The sequence below is a fragment of the Dermochelys coriacea genome, chromosome 3 (genome assembly GCF_009764565.3).
Source record: "Dermochelys coriacea isolate rDerCor1 chromosome 3, rDerCor1.pri.v4, whole genome shotgun sequence".
In the NCBI taxonomy this organism is placed as follows: domain Eukaryota; kingdom Metazoa; phylum Chordata; order Testudines; family Dermochelyidae; genus Dermochelys; species Dermochelys coriacea.
The window spans coordinates 124,723,209-124,745,237 of NC_050070.1; the positions used below are offsets into that span (position 1 = coordinate 124,723,209).

At 39.4% G+C, this 22,029-nt stretch overlaps 1 protein-coding gene and 1 long non-coding RNA gene across 7 annotated transcripts in view; one reads left to right on the plus strand and one right to left on the minus strand.

The window, feature by feature from the left end:
* Window positions 1-22,029, plus strand: part of PACRG (parkin coregulated) — a 507,299-nt gene that overhangs the window by 330,517 nt on the left and 154,753 nt on the right. For all 5 annotated transcript variants that reach the window (XM_043511266.1, XM_043511265.1, XM_038397809.2 and 2 more), the window contains exon 4: window positions 3,241-3,412. In XM_043511266.1, the coding sequence (XP_043367201.1) occupies window positions 3,241-3,412 (172 nt within the window). The remainder of the gene's footprint in view (window positions 1-3,240; window positions 3,413-22,029) is intronic.
* Window positions 3,815-21,486, minus strand: LOC122459394. 2 transcript variants are annotated; one of them, XR_006280053.1, is made up of 4 exons: window positions 21,373-21,486; window positions 16,785-16,891; window positions 11,910-12,169; window positions 3,815-4,671 (listed from the first exon to the last, which is right to left on the minus strand). It is a non-coding gene; the product is annotated as an uncharacterized LOC122459394 (long non-coding RNA). The 2 variants fall into 2 exon arrangements; XR_006280052.1 differs by lacking the exon at window positions 3,815-4,671 and adding an exon at window positions 10,376-11,539.

Sequence of the window (22,029 nt, forward strand, 5' to 3'; positions counted from 1 at the left end):
CACCATTGAATATGATGTCTCCAGGAAATCAGATCCAACTTGTGGGCAATGTTATCTAAAAACATATTACATTAAGTAATCAGCTGAGATTGATTTTTATGAAATTATATGGGAATGTAAGCCCTACTTGTTTGTGTATCTGAAACAGTAGCTTCTAAATGCCAGGGTTGCTTTGTAGCATATAAAATTTAAGTAAGATGGATTGAAGAAGTCCCATGGTTTATTTATCAATTCGGGTCTTCATTATCAAACCTCTGTCCCTCGAATTCTGTCCAACTGCCTTGCTTTCCTTATTTAATGGATAGAAGAGCCAAGGAGCTGGTTTTTTAACAAGTTACATTGTTTTTGTCTCATTTGGAATTTTTCCTTTAAAGCTTAAATTTGTAAAATAGTCCAATCATCATCTATCTTCCATGAAACATTTGCAGGTTTTTAATACAGATGTTTATAAACTGTGATCACTCTTTTTTGGAATATATTAAAATACCATTAAAGGCCTGACCTAAACTTAGAATATTCAGAGGTAAGGTTGCCACTGGAATCTATTTCTATTCAGCTCTTACAATTTATACAGTGCCACCAGATCTTACAATTTATACACTGTGACCAGTATATAAAAAATTTAACAACTATTGAGGACTCTTCATGAAACCCAAAATTGCAACAATGTCTTGGCAGTTTTTGAGCATGTTCAGCCAAGAATTGCCGCTTTAACTCAGAATATTTTTGTGGGTGGAAGCAAAAAGAAAAAGGATTTTGTGAGCATAAACAAAAAATTTGCATTTTTCTCAGTACATATGTATAATAGCCACTTTTCAAAGCTAAACAATAAACAGAAAAGCAAAAGGTTTCACACCACAGAATTTAATGCAAAAATATTTCTGGCTTCCATATTGTAGGAGGACATTCAAGTCTGCAAAATCAAGAAATATTGGCTGTACACTTGGTCAGCTGAAGTGGTACTAAGCTAAGCCACTGAGAGGCTGAAAGCCAACTAGGAGTGAAGATCTCAGTCAACTAATCTCTCTTTCATAGATAGAGATATATCTATATTTCCTGTTGTTCATGATTTTGAAGAAGTTTTGTAATCCTCATCAAAAGTCATATGCTGTATTTTATTAAACCCAGAAATCATATTCTGCTCAAGACTGAAATATACTTCTGATGTAACTGTAGTGTGTAGAGGTAACACGAACTGGAGTGCTCCCGAGAGGCTAATTATATGACTTGGATCAGGGTTACAAAATGTTTTATTTATGGCAGGGGCCAGTACCATTGGCTCAAGTGGCTATTGTACATTTTTTAAAAAATAAAATGCAATGAAAATATAACAACCAGTATTAAAAATGACCAACTAATACATCCACTTCAGAAAACACAAAATTAAAGATGTCTAGTAAGAAAGTAAAGGGGGATATTCCTTGCCCCCTTGACAGATGACAGGATTGTTCTGCCTCTTGTTGGTCATTTCTCAATACCTACCATCTCTGAACCTTGACGGCTTTCTGCTCACACCACCACTTCTTACTATATATCCCAATAGTTCCTTCTGTAGTGGCTAGTTTGGTTGCTGAGTTGGATCTCACACCTGGAGCTTGTATTTGCTGTTCCTATTGGTTTCTGTTGTCAGGGACTGGGTGAGCATGTTATTTTTGCCAGCTCACAAGCACTGTTTAGTAGCAGTAGGATGTCCTTAAGAAACAAAGCCAGCATCCATCACTTTTTAATTTAAATGTTTTCTGTTTCTGCTGTAGTAGAGATATTCAGAGTTGATTATGTTGTGTGTCCTCTAGACAGAGACGAGGTAGGTGGTCCTTTTATTGGACCAACTTCTGATGGTGGAAAGTACAACCTTTCATGGTACACAGAGCTCAGACACTCTTCTTCAGGTCAGGCTTGTACCTTCCACCAATATATGTTGGTCCAATAAAAGATACTACCTCGCCTACCTTGTATCTCTCATATCCTGGGACCAACACGGCTACAACAACGCTGCAAACAACTGTAGATAAATATCCTGTTTAAAAACTCTGTCAAAATAGAAATTCCATTCCTGATATCAGTTTTGGAAGCTGTTAGCAGAGAAATGACAACCATTTGATATGTAAAAATAACACATAGCCCCAAGCTCAGTCTGTTATTTCATGAGCCAGTAGGACCGAGGAGCACTTTGAAGGCCATACACTCCATCTCTGGGGATAGCAAGTGCATCAGTGATGAAGCAGCTTTCTTATCTATGCTCAGAATGGCATTAACAGATCTGGGGAAGTAGCCTCTAGCCTGGTCCCTTTGGCTAGAGAAAGTCTGCAATACCAGGCCTTTGAGGGGCTGACAGAAATAAAAGGGAGAAAAGTCTGATTATTTTAGAGGACACCACCTCCTTCTAAAAAGACCACAGGTGGTAAGGTTATTGCTCCATCAGGATACTCTCAAACTTTAGACACAGAAGGACAACAGAAACGGGTAGGAGTCCTCAATAATTTTCTCTTAACCTGTGTTATTTCTCTTAATCATTTACTAAATTAAAAATGAGGACTATATTCTAGGGAACTGTAAACCATATATATATTGCATTCCTATAAAATTATGATTTTTTTGTTGATCAGACAGATTTTATTTGATCCATTTTGCATCTCAAGTTAATATATTAAGGCCAGATTTTGCCATTGTTGCTCAAAATAAGTAGTACTTTTTTCTATAAGTAGTGCCACTGGAATCAGTGGAACTATGCATACTGTAAGCTCCTATTTACCATGAGCAAAGATAATGGAATATGGTCCTAACTTTACTAGAGTACTCACATACTGGTTTTAGACACATGCATTTTATGAGAGTCTGGAAAAGACTGACAAAAGATTGTTTGTTCGTTTTTATTGTCAACAGTACCAAAAAAGAAGTCCAGGAGCAGGTTCTTCTTAGGTCTCCACTTTAGATCTAGTGGTTAAGGACTTGAGAATTTCAGCATCATGCCAAACGCCATACTTGAGAGATGGTGATATCTTACTGTGACACACTGACTTTATTATTGCATATTAAAACTCTTTGTGAATGTGGCATGAAGTTAAGGTGACCAGATAGAGAGTGTGAAAAATAGGGACGGGGGAGGAGGGTAATAGGTGCCTATATAAGACAAAGCCCCGAATATCGAGACTGTCTGTATACAATCAGGACATCTGGTCACCCTACATAAAGTATATCAGTCACCCTCATTCAGTTTGTTTCTTCTGTGTGCCTTCTCAGGTGGAGATTGAGAAACTGGACTATCATCACTATCTGCCTCTGTTTTTTGATGGGCTTTGTGAAATGATATTTCCCTATGAGTTTTTTGCTCGTCAAGGAATCCACGACATGCTGGAACATGGGGGAAACAAGATTCTCCCTGTCATTCCTCAGCTCATTATCCCAATAAAAAGTAAGTGAGTATGTGGAAAAAACCCAGAAATGAATGTATATAGTGTTACTTTTTGACAAGTAGCTAATTAAGCAATAAAACATGACAGGTTGTGCATTTCCAGGAGATTATTGGAAACCTGAGTAAATGGTGAGGTATGGGGCCAGAAGGCTTGCGCTTTCAATCACCTAATATGTGCAGCTATCCCAGAGAAATGTGCTGTCTGGCATGTATTTTTCTTATTACAGTGTGGCTCTTGGTATTTAGAAAACTGAAATGAAGCTTTTACTTGATTTTATTATATTTTGTTAAATATATCCATCTATTTTATAAAATAGCTCATCTCAAAAGACATGAGAAAATAGCAGAAAAAGTTTGGGAATTTTTTTATTTTACAGTTGTTTTAACTAGACCTCTCCTTCTACTTATACGCACCATTCTTCCTCATCCCCTCCATTCCCATCATATTCCTCATCAACATGTCTACATTTTGGCTACTGTTTGACTCAAGGATGCCTCATTTAAAATTTTTGTTGTTTTAAAAAACATTCCGTTTGGAAGTGTTTACAGTTTCAAAAACAGATCTTTATTGAAATGCAGTATGACAGTTAGAAAGTTGTATAGCTTCAGAATGCTGTTGAAACTCATTTCACTGTAAAGACCACATCTAAGAATACGTTTCTTTATTTTGCCCTTTCCTGTTTCTTCAGCCCAATGGCTGAGCAGACCATTCTTCTGCATCATCCTTCACCTTCTAGCATGCATTTTGACTTCTGCAAAGATTCTTATTGTATTCAACCGTCCAGCCAATAAATATTTCATGGGATTCCCTTGAAATTCCATCAGCGCCTTTCCTTAATTGATCAAAGTCATTATTGCCAATAAACAATAAAACAGCCCTCCCCACTCAGCTGTTGTCTCCACTGCCTCCACAGGAGGATGGGATCAGGACCTCAACCAGAGTTCTCCCACATGGAACTGTTGAGCAATAACTAGTTAACCCTTAGTTAAGCAAATGTATATTACATGGGGAAGCTCAGAATCTCTCTATGTAGACAGGGCCTTAGAGTGAAAGTGGAAGCTTCTCTTTTTTTCTCCAGTCTCAGAGTGATAACTTGATTGTTCAGTCAGAAAGGCTATAACATGAAATTGTTATGTGGCTTATTTTGTGAGGAAGATTCATTCAGCATCAGGAGGGAAAGAGGGGTGGGATCCTCTGGGTGAACAGAGAGTAGATTCACTTCTGGAATACAGCAAGATGAACTAAGTCAAGCAGAACTCTGGGAACAAGAAAAAGAAGCTGCCGTTTAGTTGGGACCTAATATCAAAATATATGTATTTTAAGGACCAGGATTGGTCTTTTATTTACCTTGGTATTCTCCTTTTTAAAAAAAAGATTAATTAAACAGTGTCTCTGGCTGTACTTTAATGTACTCATAGATTTTGTTTGAGGGGATATAATTTCAAAATGTCAAAAGGAGAAATTGTTTTAAAAGTGACACAATACTGTAGGAACTAAGTGCAAAGTGGTTCAGGCTCCTGAAGGAATTATGAAAACCCTCCAATCATCTTTTAGTTCCTCTATTTGAGGAGGGACGCTATTAAGTGAGGAGTTTTGTCTTTTTTTTCATTTTTATTAAGTATTTAAAATTGTATTGTCGGTTATCAAGATATATTTGAATATAGGAAACATTCAAGTATGTTTTTAGTAATAAAACATAAAGCTTCTTGAAACTGTGAAAGCATCTGCAGAAAGGACTCTCTTAACATGATGGCTGCAAGCTCTATAGTCAGGACTTAACAGAATCCTAAGGGGACTGTGGACCCTCTGTACTTTTAAAGTGACTACGCAGTAGCTTAATCTACTACACAATTTTCAGCCTTGTAGAGAGATATCAACATATAAATATATATGTGGAACTGAGAGAGAGCTTTTTAAATAGTGTCATAATTTTGTTGAGTCAAACATTCAAGAACACACTCATTTATTTTCTGTTTTCAGTTTTATTTCAGTGTACAGTCATTACTTTAATTCATTTTTATTCTTTATCAGTTTTAAAATTTGTGAAGTCCATATATCTTTTACTAAGAAAGACTTTCTCCTTCATTCATATCAACATTAATGTCAAAAAGGTCATTGTCCTCTCAGGCAAATAGAGTAGGTACCTATAATAGACTTTAAATTTGCTATGAGCAGGACCAGCTCTAGGCACCAGCAAAGCAAGCACGTGGTTGGGGTGGCACAATTCCAGGGGCGGCATTCCAGCCTTTTTTTTTTTTTTTTTGCTTGGGCAGTTGCGCTGTCGGAGCTTGGGGTGGCAAAAAACCTAGAGCCAGCCCTGGCTATGAATATGTACTGTAGTTACAGCTATAGATTTGTGGAATGCTGCTACCTCCACGATAAACTCAGTTGTCTTTTGAATTCACTGCAGTCTCTCAAGTGTCCTCATCAGTGAGTTATATCTGACTAATCAGCTGTCTCCTAGATCACTACCATATTCCCACTGGGTGGGGGGAAAGAGTAAAACAAATGGAAAGAAGATTGTTAGGCAAAAGCGTATTTTTGGGAGCGGGAGAGAGACAAATAAGTCTATAAATAGTCTTTTATAAAAAAAAATGTTCCCTTCCCCATGTGCATCAAAGAATATCAGTGAGGGGCTGCTTTCTAAAAGACATTTAAAATGTGGCATAGCAATACTGTATCATATTTGTAATGCTTTTAAAGAGTAATTTATCCTTCTCCTGCCCTACATGTTCTTGCTTAACACAGTTCATAATTTTGACTATTACAACCCCAAGTTGACAAATATTAGTTAATCAACATATGAAAATCACTTCCTTCATAACAATTTCTCTCCAATAGTATAGCTAGGCAATGTCTGAAGAGAAGCAAAATAGTGATAGCAAAAAATTGAATCAATTCATTACTCTAATGCATGAACAGGATTAAAATAATATGGACGAATGCAGGTTAGGTCCAAATATTATTGCCTTTCATCATTTCACACCTTTGAAAGACTGTCTGTCCAAACTCCTTGTAAAAATATTTTTACAACACTTTATAACAATAATTCACAACACTGAAGAAATTCAGAACAAGAATGAATGACTTATCTGGAAAGATTAAAATATATGTCATCTTGCAGTGACTAAGTCTACCTGTACAGCTAGATGGGTATAAAAACAAGGTAAAACAAATTATTTCAAGGTGTTCAAAATAGATACACCTATAAGTGATATCATCCAACTAAAAGAATATCAGGAAAAATTTCCTAAGAGCAAAGGCTGTAGACCCTTCATTATCTTCCAAGAGAAGTGGAGAAAGCCCCATTGCATTAATCATCTAGACTGGAAATGGATCAAGCATTTGAGAATATGCTGCAGGGAATTTTCCTGAGTTGGCCACGAGATGGACAAGTTGACCAAATGAGAGGTGGGTGAGTGCTTCACTCAAGAAGTACTGGAACACAAGTACTGGAACTGCCGTAATGCGCCGTTTCCACTCACCAAAAAAGTGGTGGAACAGTATCCCAGAGTATTGCAGCAGGACTCAAGCACTGCAAATGAGTCTTTTCCATCTCTATGTTCCATGATAAAGTATACATTTCACAAAGTCACACTGGAATAATTCTCCCTTCATCTGATTGGAAAAACTCATTCTTCATTCCAAATTCAAGCCCCTTGAATCTCTAGAATAATTTCACAAAAAAGTATCTTGCAGAATTACTGTGCAAGTTCTAATGCATAACACACAGTGAAATATCTTCACACTTGTGAGGCAGGAGAATATTTTTATCCTCATATTACCGATTGGGAAAGCAAGGTAGAAGATGATTAAACTTGCCTCAGGTCACAAAGTGTGGCAGAGATAGGAATACAATCCAGATCTCTCGCATCTCTGGACTGTGTCCTAGAATGACCATCTGACCAAAACAAAAATTTACCATGAGAGCTTTGAATCCAACATGAGTTCCCAATTTGTATCCATGTATGTATTCAGGCAATAATTAAAATAGTACTGCAAAGACCCTGTTTCTCGATTACTTTGTTCCAATGTTTGGCACAGAGATGGGGGACAAACCTGCCTTTAAGCAATATTTGTGTTTCATCATTTGCAGTTACAGTAGCCCTAAGGCTGCACTAATTTACAATCAGGTGGATCATGGCCCCTAGTGGCCATGGGCTGCCAAGAATAGAACAAAACTGAATGGCTATTGTAGTATTTACTTAGCAATGGAAAGCTAGTGTTTTAGATTTCGATCTAATCATTAAAGGAGTATGTAAAATTCCTTTTTGATAGCTATTCTGTTACAAAATTGTTGATTTAAATCTTAGATTTGCCAGAATAAATTATAAATAACATTTGAATAATAATATACAAAAATGTAATGCACAATGACTGTTACTTTAAGAAGCAGTAACTGCACCCATGTATAGTCCACTTTAGATGTTCCGTAGATGCCTGAGAAGCTGTCTTTGTATTAGATATTTTATTGTAAAACAGAATTCATATTGCTCTTTAAAAATGTAACTTAGATGGAAATACTGCTACAACACAATTTCATTTACAAGAATAAATTGCTGATTGAGTCAGAAGTGAACCAGTTCCATCTCAAACAGCCGTGGAATTTCAGTCTGAGAGGCTGTGTTACCATGCTCAAACATTTCTGCTGTGACAGGCTAGATCAAAGATATCTTAAGCTTTGCTGAAACTCAATTTCACTAAGGAAAAATACCTTTTTATAGCTTTTAGATATAGAGAAATATGTGAGAAAAGAGCTGAACAGTCCTCCATAGTCTGACCTACAGCGTCCTTTCTAATGTCTTCATAGATCTCTGAATTAATGTGATTGTTTCCTCTGACTTCCCATTGTATTGATTTGTAAAATGTTGGTTCATTTCATGGGTAATAATATAGTTTTTAAATTTAGTATTAAATCAGGGTCACTGTTGCATAAAGCATGTGAGGCTGTAGTTATTACTGTTAGCCACTATTAAAAGTGGATTTACACTGTAGTACTATTTTCCCTTGGATATCTTCACATTATTGAGTAGCTTGTTGATATCGTACACCTCCCTCTTTTGCAGAAAGCTTAAACCATATTCATGCAATGTGCTCATAGATCTACCTTCCTTAACTGGACATTTTTACCCTCCAATAAAGTATACCTTTAGTAAATTGACTAATTTCTGTTTAACTATAGGCCTAGAGAAAAAAATCCTGACTATTAAAATCAGAGATTGAAAACTAATTCTGAACAAACTTCCTCTTTTTTGAAGACATGGCTTGCATTCAAAGAAAGCGAAAGTCTTTGATTTTTGTTTGTTTCCTGATTCTGAAATATTGACGCATTTACATCCAATAGCTGAAAAAACAAAATGTATGTTGGCAATTACCAGGCTTAGATTGGATTCTGCAGCTCAGAAGATGTTACTTAGCATTTCCAGATATTGTAGGGTTTTTTTTTATTACCTCCAATCTTAAATTTACTTCCATCCTCTAACCACTACAAAATTACCTGACCTGTTCTATAGGAAAAGTTTCATCCAAAACTGACTATCATCTCACCCACATTTAGAGGGTGAAATCTGCAAATTAATTGTATCATCCAATAAGCCTTTAATACTTATGAGGGCTGGGGTTAGAAATAGAGTTTATGTGGTAGGACTTTGTGTAGTAAAAATAGAAGAGGGGAGAGGTAATTGCAGAAAAATAGGGACAAAAGGGGGAGAGGAGGAGGCCAAATCAGGAAAAAGAGAATGGAAAGAAAAATTAGACTCAGGGAAAACATGGAAAAAGACTGGGAAAAAAATTCAGCAAGTTAGAGAGGAAAGTAAGAAATCAGATGAAAAGGGAGGGAGAACAAAGGAAGCTTAATTTTTTAAACTTATGGAAAGTTAGCAAAATATTGTACAAAGCTAACTGTTAAAATATTTGTGTACACGAACATTTTCCCAGCTTTGGAAGAGGAGGCATTGACACTCCTTCCTACATCTGGCCTTCTTTGGATGCTATAAAGCACACTTGTTTTCTTTCTGAAAAGTTAACAAATGCTATTGGAAGTATTATCCAGGTAATAAATAGGGAAGGATTAACTGCTTTATTAAAATCCATTCAAGATATTGTCTTGGTGGTAGAGGCTGAGGATGTCATCTATATTGCAACTAAAAACCCATGACTGGCCCATGCCAGCTGACTTGTACTCACAGGGCTTGGGCTGTGAGCTGTTGGAGCTCTAGTTGGAGCTTAGACTCCAGGACCCTGTAAGGTGGGAGGGCCCTAGACAGTGATGAGCTGCCAAAATCTTAACAACCGGTTCCCTTCTCACCCCATGAGAGGGTCATGGCCTGCCCCTCGGGGACTTCTGCCCCATCCAACCCCCGGCAATCCTTGATGCCCCCCCCCGGACTCCTGCCCAATCCACTCCCCTCCCCTGTCTGCCCCCAGAACTGGGCAGGACGATCTAGTGGGCCACCGTAGTGGGTGCCCACCCCGCCTCTAAGAGCCCCTGCACCCCCCCGCCCAGGTTACCTGCTGTGGCGAAGGTGGCCCTCCTCGCACCCCCCTGCCCCAGCTCACCTCTGTTCCGCCTCCCTGGGCCTGAGCACGAAGCTGCCGCCTGCTTCTCAGCCCTCCCCGGCTTTCTGCGCAAACAGCTGATTTGCGGGAAGCCGGGGGGTGGGGCAGAGAAGCAGAGCAGGGTGGCGCATTCAGGGGAGCAGGCTGAGGTGGAACAGAGGTGAGCTGGGGCTGGGCGCGGGGCGGGGAGCTGCCGGTGGGTGCTCTGTACCATCAAATTTTCCCCGTGGGTGCTCCAGCCCTGGAGCACCCATGGAGTCGGCACCTAAGGTGCCATTTTTGGCCAGTTGTTAAATTTAGAAGCCCTTTTAGAACCGGTTGTCCCTTGCTTCTAAATTTAACAGTTGGTTCTAGCGAACCCGTGCGAACTGGCTCCAGCTCACCACAGGCCCTAGAGCTAGAGCTGCAGCCTAAGCCTGCATGTCTACATTGCAGTTAAACAGCCCTGCAGCCCGAGTCCTGTGAGCCTGAGGCTGTCACAAGCCAGCCATGAGTGTCTAACTGCAGTGTAGACATACCCTGAGAATCAGAACTCGTAGCCTTTGATCCATCAATGCAATTAGATATATATGCAACTGAAATTAATGGGGACTACTCATATGCTTAAGTGTTTTGCTGGATCAGGGCTCCAATTCTGTTCCCAGCTTGGTCAATAAGTCACTGTGTGACCTTAGGATTTGTGTACCTCAGTTTACTCATCTATAAAATTGGCATACTTCCTTAATGTGAGTATTTTGTGCTGAAAGGTGCTATGAGCGGGGGAGGAGATGCAAGCCTGAGCAAATGTATTTTTCAGAGGTTACGAATCATTTGCTCTTTAAACTTTACTTTTTTCATGAATTTCCACTATTTAAGGAAGTTAGATTGTAATATCTAAGACAATAAGTACTTGAAGTTTAAACAACAAAATTAAGTATGCCACAACAATAGAAGTGTCTTTGCCCTGTGGGCTCGTTACCCTGCAGGAGAACTGATCTACATCATTTTGTCCCACTCTAATAGAGGAGAATTCTACTTAAGACAAAGAATCTGCTAAAACAAATGCTGCTTCTACCAGTATGTGGGAGGTGAGGAATGCAAAACGAGACAGGCTTCAGTCTTTGGTCTTGAGAACTGTATTCATTTAGATGGAATATATAGGCCCAAAGAGTCAAAAGTGTTAACGTGACCCAGTCCACTCTCCAACATTAAACAGTTTTAAACAAGGTTCGCTGTTTGGTATACAGAGACTTTAGCCTGCTTAGTATGATGGCAAAAACGCCATTATAAATCTTAACTTTTGATTAAAGATACAGAAAAGAAGGAAAATCAGTTGGAACATGTGTTTAATGTAGAGTACTAAATAAGGCTTTTATTTTAACTATTCCCCTTGTTCCCTTTTCTTTTAGCTGGAGAGAGCTTTTAGAAGGAGAAAACTCTTGTTTGACAGTGGGGTCTTTTTTGTTGTTGTGTTTTTTTTAAAGCTAATTTTAAAGATGATAGCAACAGTCCTTTTGGGGGGAAAGAGATGAAGTTACTTGAGGTGTGCTGGAACTCCTATTATTGCTGTTAAAGTCCAATCCCATTTTCTAAAAGACACAAGAAGACAGACAAACACACAAAGGGGAAAGAAAACAGCAAAGTTAGAAAATGCGGCTTCTGTCTCTTGTGTTGACTTTCACTTGCAACCTCACTGCTGGAAAAACACAGGCCCACCACATGGTCTTATCAGCCACTCCAAGACCTGACAAACTTGTGCCAACATCAGGCTGTTTAGGGAATTGCATTTAGCCACCTTTCTGGTCACAGGCTTACAGCAGGGTTGCAAAATATACAGTCTTGGCTGGCTAAGCAAGACTTTATTAGACAGAAGGAAAAGAAAGGGATAGGAAAGAAAATAGGAAAAGAAAAGGAAATGGTTGGGATTCAGCTGGATCTGGTGGAGGTGGTGATGTCTACCTTTCTCTCTTTGGTCTGGTCTGGTCTGGTCAGCACATCATTCAGATTCAGGATGAAGAAGGTCCAGCATCCCAGGAGATGGTGAGGGTAACAGCTATGATAGTGAAGCCCTCTTCTTCCCCTTCATTTGTCTTTTAGTTAGCCCATATTGTAGTAGCCTTCATCCATGTTTTTCCCTAAAAAATTTTTTTTGAGACCTCAAAAGGGGAGTGATGGGAGGAATGGTCCATTTACTTGTTGTTTTATTCATCCAATTAGGCCTAAAATTTGACATATCAATTTCAGTTAATTCATTTTTGGTTCTTAACTCCTTTTGATTACAAGGCATGATTTTTAACAGTTTGTTATATTAGTAGGCCTTTTTGTTAGGACTTTTTTTCCCCCCTCCCTTTGTACCTTTTCTCCATCAACACAAGTGATTGTGAAATTGTGAAATTTTACTAATTTTTTATAGTTGAGCTCACAATTAGGGTAAATTTTTATAGGCCAAGTTAGTACAACAGGAAGGAAAACAAAATGGAAATTGTCAGCACAAGCTTTTTAATATGGATTCTCAGGAAAGTGCCTTTGAAAAGTAGGTTTAAACTGATGAAAGTGAAGCTCAAAGCAATCAGAAGCTAATTATTAAAATACTTTAAAATAACAAAACTAACCAAATTTGTTATGTTTTGAGAGGAAAATAGAATATTGGAGAATCCAATTCAATTCTTCAATGTCTGGGTTCTCAATAATCTATCTGGGAAAAAGGGTTCTAACCTGATCAACTTTATTAAAAACATCTAGTCTGATATATTAAAACTAGATCTCCAAGAGGATCCACTCTGGGGTGGGGGGATGTTAGCTGCATTCCCTTGTGTATGAAGCCTATTAATACCAAAGAAGGTGACATGAATTTTACAATATCTGACATCTGAGACTGACACAGGAGATACAGCAGCCTCCAAAGTGCCAGACAAAAACAAAATGTCAACATAGATGACTCCCAGGTCTTTATCACCCAGATGTTGGAACTATTGCTCAAGGAAAAAGAAAAAAAAGCGTTGAACAATGGAAAGCAATTTATAGCAGGGAATGAACAAACTGCATTACTTTTATCTAGCCAAGCTGTGAGTTAACAAACAAAACAAAACCAAAAAAACCCTATATATATATATATATGAACAAATTTCAGCTTTACAACTCTTTGAACAAATAAATGAATACTAAATTAATGGAGAATTTGAAAATTATGAACTTGCAGCCACTGGTAATAAAGTGTAATGACTGAAAATTTTCAGTGAATTGTTTATTACATATTGAACTCAGGGTTGGTTGTGTTGTTGTGTTTTTTTGTTTTGTTTTTTAACTAATTTTAATAAGCCGCAGTACTGGGAAATAGCCCCTAAAAAGAAACTTACAGTGCTGCTAATGTACTTTAAAAATCCAGATATATCTATTACTGTGCTTTAAAAGTAAAGGAGGAAAAATTGGGCTTATCCCTTTTAAAATCAATTATTTATCCTCTGTTTTATTTAATATTGCTTTCCCATAGTTACTGTAAACTTCAGAAAAATTGTTAATTATGTGAAGGATTCATTAAAAAGTACACAGTTTTACTTACAAAATTTTCTAAAGTAAAACTAACTTAACTAGATAAGCAGCACAATCCAAAGTGTTTTGGATTAGAAAAGTTAGAAAACCTGTAGCATTTACATAGTTTAAGTATGGATCCATAAACTGAGGTATTTCCATTGGAAAGATTATAGGGACTCCCTTAATCTATCTCCCTATCTATATTCTTATCACTGTAGTATTTGAGCAGCTCCTTCTGAAGAAAAGTGCAGCCAAAGCACAAGTCAGACAGTCAAATAGCACTACATCCATCTTCAAGTATAGGACAATACAATTCATTGTAACCCAACCCACAAACAAATGGAAAACAGTTCTTTCTTTCTTCTTAAAATTGCTGCTCAGCAGAATCCCACAATCAAATTAGTACAGTGCAGGCTTGCTGAGCAGAAAGAAGCTACCTACCATTAGAGGAATGGAGTCCTCTAAGTAGCAATTAGGAAATGGAAGTATGTCTTAACTATCAAGCAGTCAGAATAGACTGGTCATTGACTTATTTGCTTTGTTGAGAGCTGTAAGGGTCCCACCTTGGTCAGCAGATTCCAAGAACACGAGACAATAGCTCAGGTTGCTTTCTCAATAAGAGCACTTTTGATGGCTTATATTTTCTTCAGCTCCTTGAGGAGTATATAGTGAGTCTTATCCAAAAACTTTCACAGAGGCCTGGTTGCAGGCATTTTTAGATTGGCGCCCTGGCTCTATATAATGCTGCTAGCACCTCCACACATCCTTCAATTCTTGCAAACCTCAGAAAGTATTAAGGTTCTCCAGAGTATGTGGACGCTGTGGAGGCATACTTATTTCAGATACTACAGTGTATGCCTCCTCCTTTGGTTAGTGTGGAAGAATGCAGTGACAGTAATTCACAGAGAATAATTATTAGATTAAGAAATTAAACAAATATTTACCTCATCTGTTTCTAATTGATATATTGGGGCAGATACTGACCCTAATTATATTTTTATATAGTGCCTAGCATAATGGAGCACAGAGTTGGCTGAGGCGGCTATGCATACCAAGCATAAATGTTTAGTAATAAAAGTTGCATGGGCAACTTGATCTTACTTTTGATACTTACAAGCATTTCCCTATTTTGCATTGCAGTTTTCTAAAATTTAGAGGCCTCCAAGATTGAGTGTGTATATGCTATTCTATTCAGATTCTTATACCATCACCATAGCAGTGGACATCATAAGCCAATTCTTTCTTTTGCTGCATATGTGTTGCTACCATTGAAATTAATAGGAATTTCACAAGTATAGCTCTTTTCTATTAGTGTAACTGTCTATTAGGGATGTATTCTACACTTTGTGCATGTATGGAAATAAAGTTAGCATTTAAGGAGGTTACCTATGCAAATCACAAGGATACATATGCCCGTAGTTTTTCCATGAATCTGTTTTATAGACACCTGCGGTTAGATTTAATGTAAAATATGTTTTTGCTACTTTTGATTGCAATTCTGAGCTAGCTTATGATTTTAGGTGATGGCAGCAGAAGTGAAAATTTATTTCTTTTAAGGCCTCTATGCATTCCCACTAAAGGGACTCAGCACCTCTAGCACTGAGCTGTGAAATTATATAGACAAGCCACATCTGCTGTGGGGTACAGTAGCGCTCTTTCATTAGGATGATATAATTGGCTCAGTCTATATACAGGAACATGCTCCTTGGCCCACCTCAATTCCTTCTCTGTTGAGAGCTAATGGAACTACCTTTCTTGTCTCTGAGGGTAGTTAGCCTGATTTCTACAAATAGTTTATTAGTTAGCTAGCTAGAACTCTTGGCCTTTGGTTCCCTCGGAGATCATGTTGGGTCCTAAAACCTCTATAGATGTGCAACATGCTCAGCTTTCTACCCTGAGACAGACTCATGGGTTTGGTGCTTGGTGTGCTTGGGAGAATTGCACACCGTCTCCCATTGCACTATTTGCCTAATTTTTACTCCTCAGACATAAAAGAACAGGCAGCTCAGACCAGGCTATATGTACATTTGGCTTTGGTAAGCCTCCAGACCATCCTGATATTCCGGTGGGAGCTTTGAGGTCTGCTTCTGTGCAGAGGTCTTCTGTAAAGAAGCCTAAGATGCACATAGACCAGTGATACTCAGACCTCAGTGGTTCAGGAGCCAAACTGAGGATCAACATTCCAAAGAAGAGCCACAGTAGTGTGAATGCATTGTTTCATTTGCTATAATACTATATATTCATATTTATACAGTTTGACACAGGAAATATTTAGTTTATATAAAATTCTCACAGCAAAAGGGATGGATCACTTGATGATTTCCTGTTCTGTTAATTTCCTCTGAAGTACCTGGCACTGTCCACTGTCAGAAGACAGGATACTGGGCTAGATGGACCATTGGTCTGACTCAAAATGGCCATTCTTGTGTTCTTATATTCAAAATGACTCACCAAGCATTATTATATCAACTACAATTAGTTATTAGCATAGTAAAAGCATCCTGATTGGTTAAGAACTTACATTGGTTAATAGTAAAACACTGTGAGATTTAATTATCATGTGCTGCAAAGAGCTGCAGCAGACACATTAAAGAGCCACTTCCAGCTCCTGAGCCTCAATCTGAGTATCACTGACCTTGACACTCCTGCCTCAGCACCTTCCTTGATGTTGGGCCTAAGGTTAGGGTTGCCAATCCTCCAGGATTGTCCTGGAGTCTCCAGGAGTTAAAGATTAATCTTTAATTAAAGATTGTCATGTGATGAAACCTCTAGGAATATGTCCAATCAAAATTGGCAACCCTAAAATCCACCTACTCAACAGCTAACGCAGCAGCTGAGCTTCCCACTCAACACTGTCCAGTACTGCAAACTCTATCTAGACAGTCCACACCAGTGCCGTGATATGTATCAGCAATACTGTCAGGAGGAACAATTCCTTTGAAGCCATTAGAATTGACACTGGTTGATGCCATAACCAAAAGGCATGCTTCCACATCTCTGACTCTGCTACAGGGAAAAAGGAGAAGAGGTAGCATTCCAACTCGCAAAGGGACTCTGAGGAGAAGAAGAAGAGAGCAGCCATTGTTCTCTTTCTATCACTGGCATGGTTTCTTCGAGGACTCCTTATAGATGCCAGTGCCAGCTTTGGCCCACACTCCTCCATCTGAGACTCCAGTTTTTTAGACATATCACTGGTGTGTATTCCTCCAGTGCCATAAATTTCTCTTTTTTTTTGTGAAAACCCCACCAGAGCTGTTAGCTTTGCCTCCACTGCTTGATCACACAATAGCATTTTCCACTTACTTCAGTTCAAAACATTCTGGAGAAACATGGGTTCCTCTCAAAACCAGCCATTCAAGTTCTCCTGGTCAACTCAAACGAGCCCAGTCGCCTTCCTTCAAAAAAAGACTCTGTCAGGACAGAAAGATATTAGGAAGGATCCTCATCAATTACTCATGTTGCCCTTCATTTAGGAGTCCATGGAGGTTCTTTTAGATGCTGCCAAACCCCGTTCAGCACTGACTTGGGCATCAGCATTAACGCAGCTGCCAATGATCCTGGCACTGGGCGCCGAGTGTTTTCCCTACATTAAAGAGTCTGGGGCCCTTAAAGGGAAAATCTTCTATTACTTTCTGAGAGGCTAGATCAAAGCCTATTGTTTGGAGTCATAAGTATCTCCTCAGAGCTGTGCCGGTGGCCGCAGATTTTGTAGTTGTATCTGAGGGGTTGTAAACTTCCCTCAGAGTACACTTGGCTAATGTCCTTCCCTCAGCAAATTCTTTGCAGCTGCTCTGTGCTCTTCAGCTAAAATACTAGGGAACAGATTAAGAATCATAGCCTGGTCTCTGGGACTTTCCCAGTCTGCATCTACTGCTAAAAGAAAGTCAGATTATACAAACTTTCAATTTCAGAAACAGTCCCCCTCCCCAATTCAATACCAACAGAGTATCTCAGTGGTGATACTAGTCTTCAGCTTCTTTTAAAATGGCTTCTGTAGAAAGAACACAGTCCAGAAATCCCACATTGCATGTTGTCAAAGGTCCCAAACATCACTTCTGATGGATGTTCAAGAACCATACCCCTCTCCCTCGACAGGTCAGACCTGATCCTTCTTCAATGCCTGGTGCTAGATTATTTGGATTGTTGGGTATTGGAGACCATAAATGATGGCTACATAATCCAGTTTCATACAGGCCTCCTTCACTCTCCTCTCACCGCCAAACCTCCTTTGGGGACCCTTTTTGTGGAAAAACTCCTATTGGAGGACATAAGCTCCCTTCTTCAAAAGGGTGTTGTAGAGGAGCAATACCAAGGGAAAGGGTTTTACTCCAGATGTTTCCTAAGGCCATCCTGGACCTCAGAAACCTCAACAGGTACATAAAGACTTTCAAGTTCAGGATGCTAACACTGGGGGACATCATCCCATTCCTGTTCAAGGGGAATTGGTATGAACCACTTAACTTGTAGGACATTTGCTTCCATGTAGTAATAAAACTCACCCACATCATAGAATCATAGAATATCAGGGTTGGAAGGGACCCCAGAAGGTCATCTAGTCCAACCCCCTGCTCAAAGCAGGACCAAGTCCCAGTTAAATCATCCTAGCCAGGGCTTTGTCAAGCCTGACCTTAAAAACCTCTAAGGAAGGAGATTCTACCACCTCCCTAGGTATCAAGTACCTTTGATTTTGTGTGGGAGAAAATCACTTCCAATTTCATGTTCTCTTGTTTGGTCTGGCCACAGCATTGGGTGTATTTGCAAAATGCCTTTCAGTAGTTGCACCACATCTCAGACACAAGGGCATATTCATGTACCCTTACCAGGATAATTAGGCTACTTATGGCCAGCTTGCTAAACAATCTTTCTTCTGGAGCTTAATACCTATGAAACCTCCCAACTGATGAAATCTAGAGACTGCAGAAGAAGTTCTTATGTGAGCCTACACAGAAAAATCACCTTTATCAGGTTGGTCCTGGACTCCATTCAGGTGAGGGCCTAACTCCTGGAAGATAGATTTCTGAAAATAAGAGACTTTCTGCAAACTTGCAGGGATCAACCTGTGCAAACACACTTTTCGCTAAATCTTATAGGTCTCATGACCTCATCAACTTACATGATAACCTTTCCTTGCCAAAGAATGGGGCCCCTCTAACTTTGGGTTGCATGTCATTACAGACTCACTGTACACAGCCTGAAAAGGATTGCTTCAACAGCTACCCTTGTGTAAATTCAGAGACAATGTACTCCAGGGACTGTTGTTCAGTCTTCTATCCCCATTGTTACAATCACCACAGATGCCTCCAGTCTCAGTTGGGGTGCTGATTGCCAGGACCTCTGTGTAAATGGACAGTGGAACATTTTGGAGTCCAAACTCCACATCAGTGTCCTGGAACTCAGAGTGGTGAGATAAGTCCTAACGGCCTTCCACACAACATCAAATAGTACAGGTACTTACAGACAATACCATGGCCATGTATTAGATCAACAAGCAGGGAGGAGCATACTTCTGTGTATGGTGGCAAGGATATTGTGGCTATGGTTTATCCACCATCATATTTACCGTAAAGCAGTACACCAATCAAGGGAAGAGAACGTATAGGCAGAAACACTCAGCAGGAGGGTGTATGATCCACACTAATGGTCCCTGAACCAACGACATCCTCACTTTTATTCAGGTAGGGATAACTAAATATCTGATCTCTCAGTCCTTGTCCTCAAAGGAAACCCACACAACACCTTCAAAAGATGAGCCTGAGAGCTTATGTTAATTCTGCTGGACATTAAAAACCATGGACTTAATAGATTTCAGAGTAGCAGCAGTGTTACTCTATATTCGCAAAAAGAAAAGGAGTACTTGTGGCACCTTAGAGACTCACAAATGTATTTGAGCATAAGCTTTCGTGAGCTACAGCTCACTTCATCGGATGCATTTGGTGGAAAATACAGTGGGGAGATTTATACACACACACACACACACACACACAGAACATGAAACATTGGGTTTTATCATACACACTGTAAGGAGAGTGATCACTTAAGATGAGCTGAATAGATATGTGGACACAGTTGGCAACGGGCTTTGTTGCAAGGATAGGTTCCTGAGTTAGTGGTTCTGTTGTGTGGAGTGTGGTTGCTGGTGAGTATTTGCTTCAGATGGGCTGTCTGTAAGCAAGGACTGGCCTGTCTCCCAAGATCTGTGAGATCTATTCAGGGGACACCATCATAGGGCCTAATCACATCAGCCACACTATCAGAGGCTCGTTCTCCTGCACATCTACCAATGTGATATATGCCATCATGTGCAAGCAATGCCCCTCTGCCATGTACATTGCTCAAACTGGACAGTCTCTGCATAAAAGAATAAATGGACACAAATCAGACGTCAAGAATTATAACATTCAAAAACCAGTCGGAGAACACTTCGGTCTCTCTGGTCACTCGATTACAGACCTGAGGGTGGCTATCCTTCAACAAAAAAACTTCAAAACCAGACTCCAACGAGAGACTGCTGAATTGGAATTAATTTGCAAACTGGATACAATTAACTTAGGCTTGAATAGAAACTGGGAATGGATGAGTCATTACACAAAGTAAAACTATTTCCCCATGTTATTTCTCCCCCCCCCCCCACCCTACACCCCACTGTTCCTCAGATGTTCTTGTTAACTGCTGGAAATGGCCTACCTTGCTTGTCACCATGAAAGGTTTTCCTCCTTTCCCCCCCTGCTGCTGGTGATGGCTCATCTTAAGTGATCACTCTCCTTACAGTTTTGTATGATAAAACCTATTGTTTCATGTTCTCTGTGTGTGTGTATATAAATCTCCCCACTGTATTTTCCACCAAATGCATCCGATGAAGTGAGCTGTAGCTCACGAAAGCTTATGCTCAAATAAATTTGTTAGTCTCTAAGGTGCCACAAGTACTCCTTTTCTTTTTGGACTTAATAGAGGCACTGGTTCATTACAACAATTTGTAATGTAACCTGCTGCCTGCTAACCCTTAATTGCCCACTTCATTTTAAGTGGTCCCTTACATGGTTTGTGAAACCCTTATGCTTTACAATGTGTCCCACCTCATATTTAGCTCAGACACTCTGGTTACTTTCCCCAGACCTGAGAAAGATCTCTGAAGCTCAAAAGTTTATCCTTTTCCCCAATGACTAAAGCATTAATCCCATCACAAGAGGGTATACCTGCAATTTTAGAATATCTATTGTACTTGAAATCACAAGGATTAGCAGTAACTTCCCTCAAGGGTCATTTGGTAGCTAAATTGGTTTATCATAACTTGGTCAGGGATAATCCTATATTATCTCAACCCACAGTTTCATGGGACTAATGCCTTTCCCCGTGAGAGGACTTCCTCCTACCTAGGACTTGAATCTAGTACTTACTATGCTTATGTGTCCTCCCTATGAGCCACCAACCCAGGAACCCTTAGAACATCTGTCTATCACAACAGAACTCTTAATCTCCTCTGCAAGGAGGTTTAGTGAGCTCAGTACCTGGATGGCCATTCCATCCTATCTGGTAGTACACAGAGAGAAAGTTGTCATGGGACCTCACCCTAGTTTTATGTCTAAAGTTATCTCAGATCTTCACCTTCACAATCTGTGTCCCTCCCCATTTTCTTCCTCAGGTCTCATGCTCACCCAGGGGAGTCTCGTGATAGAGCTTTGCAAATTAGCAACGTAGAGTTCAGTCCATGCTTTCATTAAGCACTAGTCATTGGACATGGCATTGTGTACTGGTGCTTAATTTGATAGAGCAGTGCTGTAGTCCATTTGTGCCTAGAACTCCTTGCCCACCATACTCTAATGGGGCACTGTTTGCTAATCTCCCATTAGTGGGAATGCACAGAGGCCCTAAAAGAAGAAATATAGTTACTTACTGGTAAGTGGTGGTCTTCAAGAGTTGCTTCTGTGCATTCACGCTACCCAACCACCTTCTGCTCTGCCTAGGCATTCTTTGTGTTTCAGCACTCCTTGGGCTAGGGAGAAGGAACTGAAGTAGGCTTAGGTGTGCACTGCCTTCTATATACAGTGTTGATGATGTCATCTTACCATGAGAGCACTACTGCATCTCCCAGTGGATGTGGCTTTTATATATAGTTCCATAGCTCAATGCCAGAGATGTTAAATGTCACTAGTGTGAATGCCCAAAGGCAGCTCTAGAAGAACAACAATTACTAGTAAGTAACTTTGATTTTCCCCCCAAATATTTACAATTAATGTGTGATCTGCAGTTCATGAACACTTGACAGTGTATACAGACAGTATATCAGTTATGGTAATTTTATCTAACTGACATCTATATCATGAAAGGTGATGTCATCAATTACTTTTTCAAGCTTATTTCAGAAATAAATATTTTGTTTAAAAATATTGGGTTTATTTCTTGGGGGGGAAAAAGCTATCATTTTATACTGGCTTTGCACTCCCTTTGCACAGGTGAAAACATTTACATATCATGCAGGCCAGAGGAGAATCAGACCCATTCACTTTATAGTATTATATGTGGCAGTTGTTTCCAAAATGTGGAATTTTGG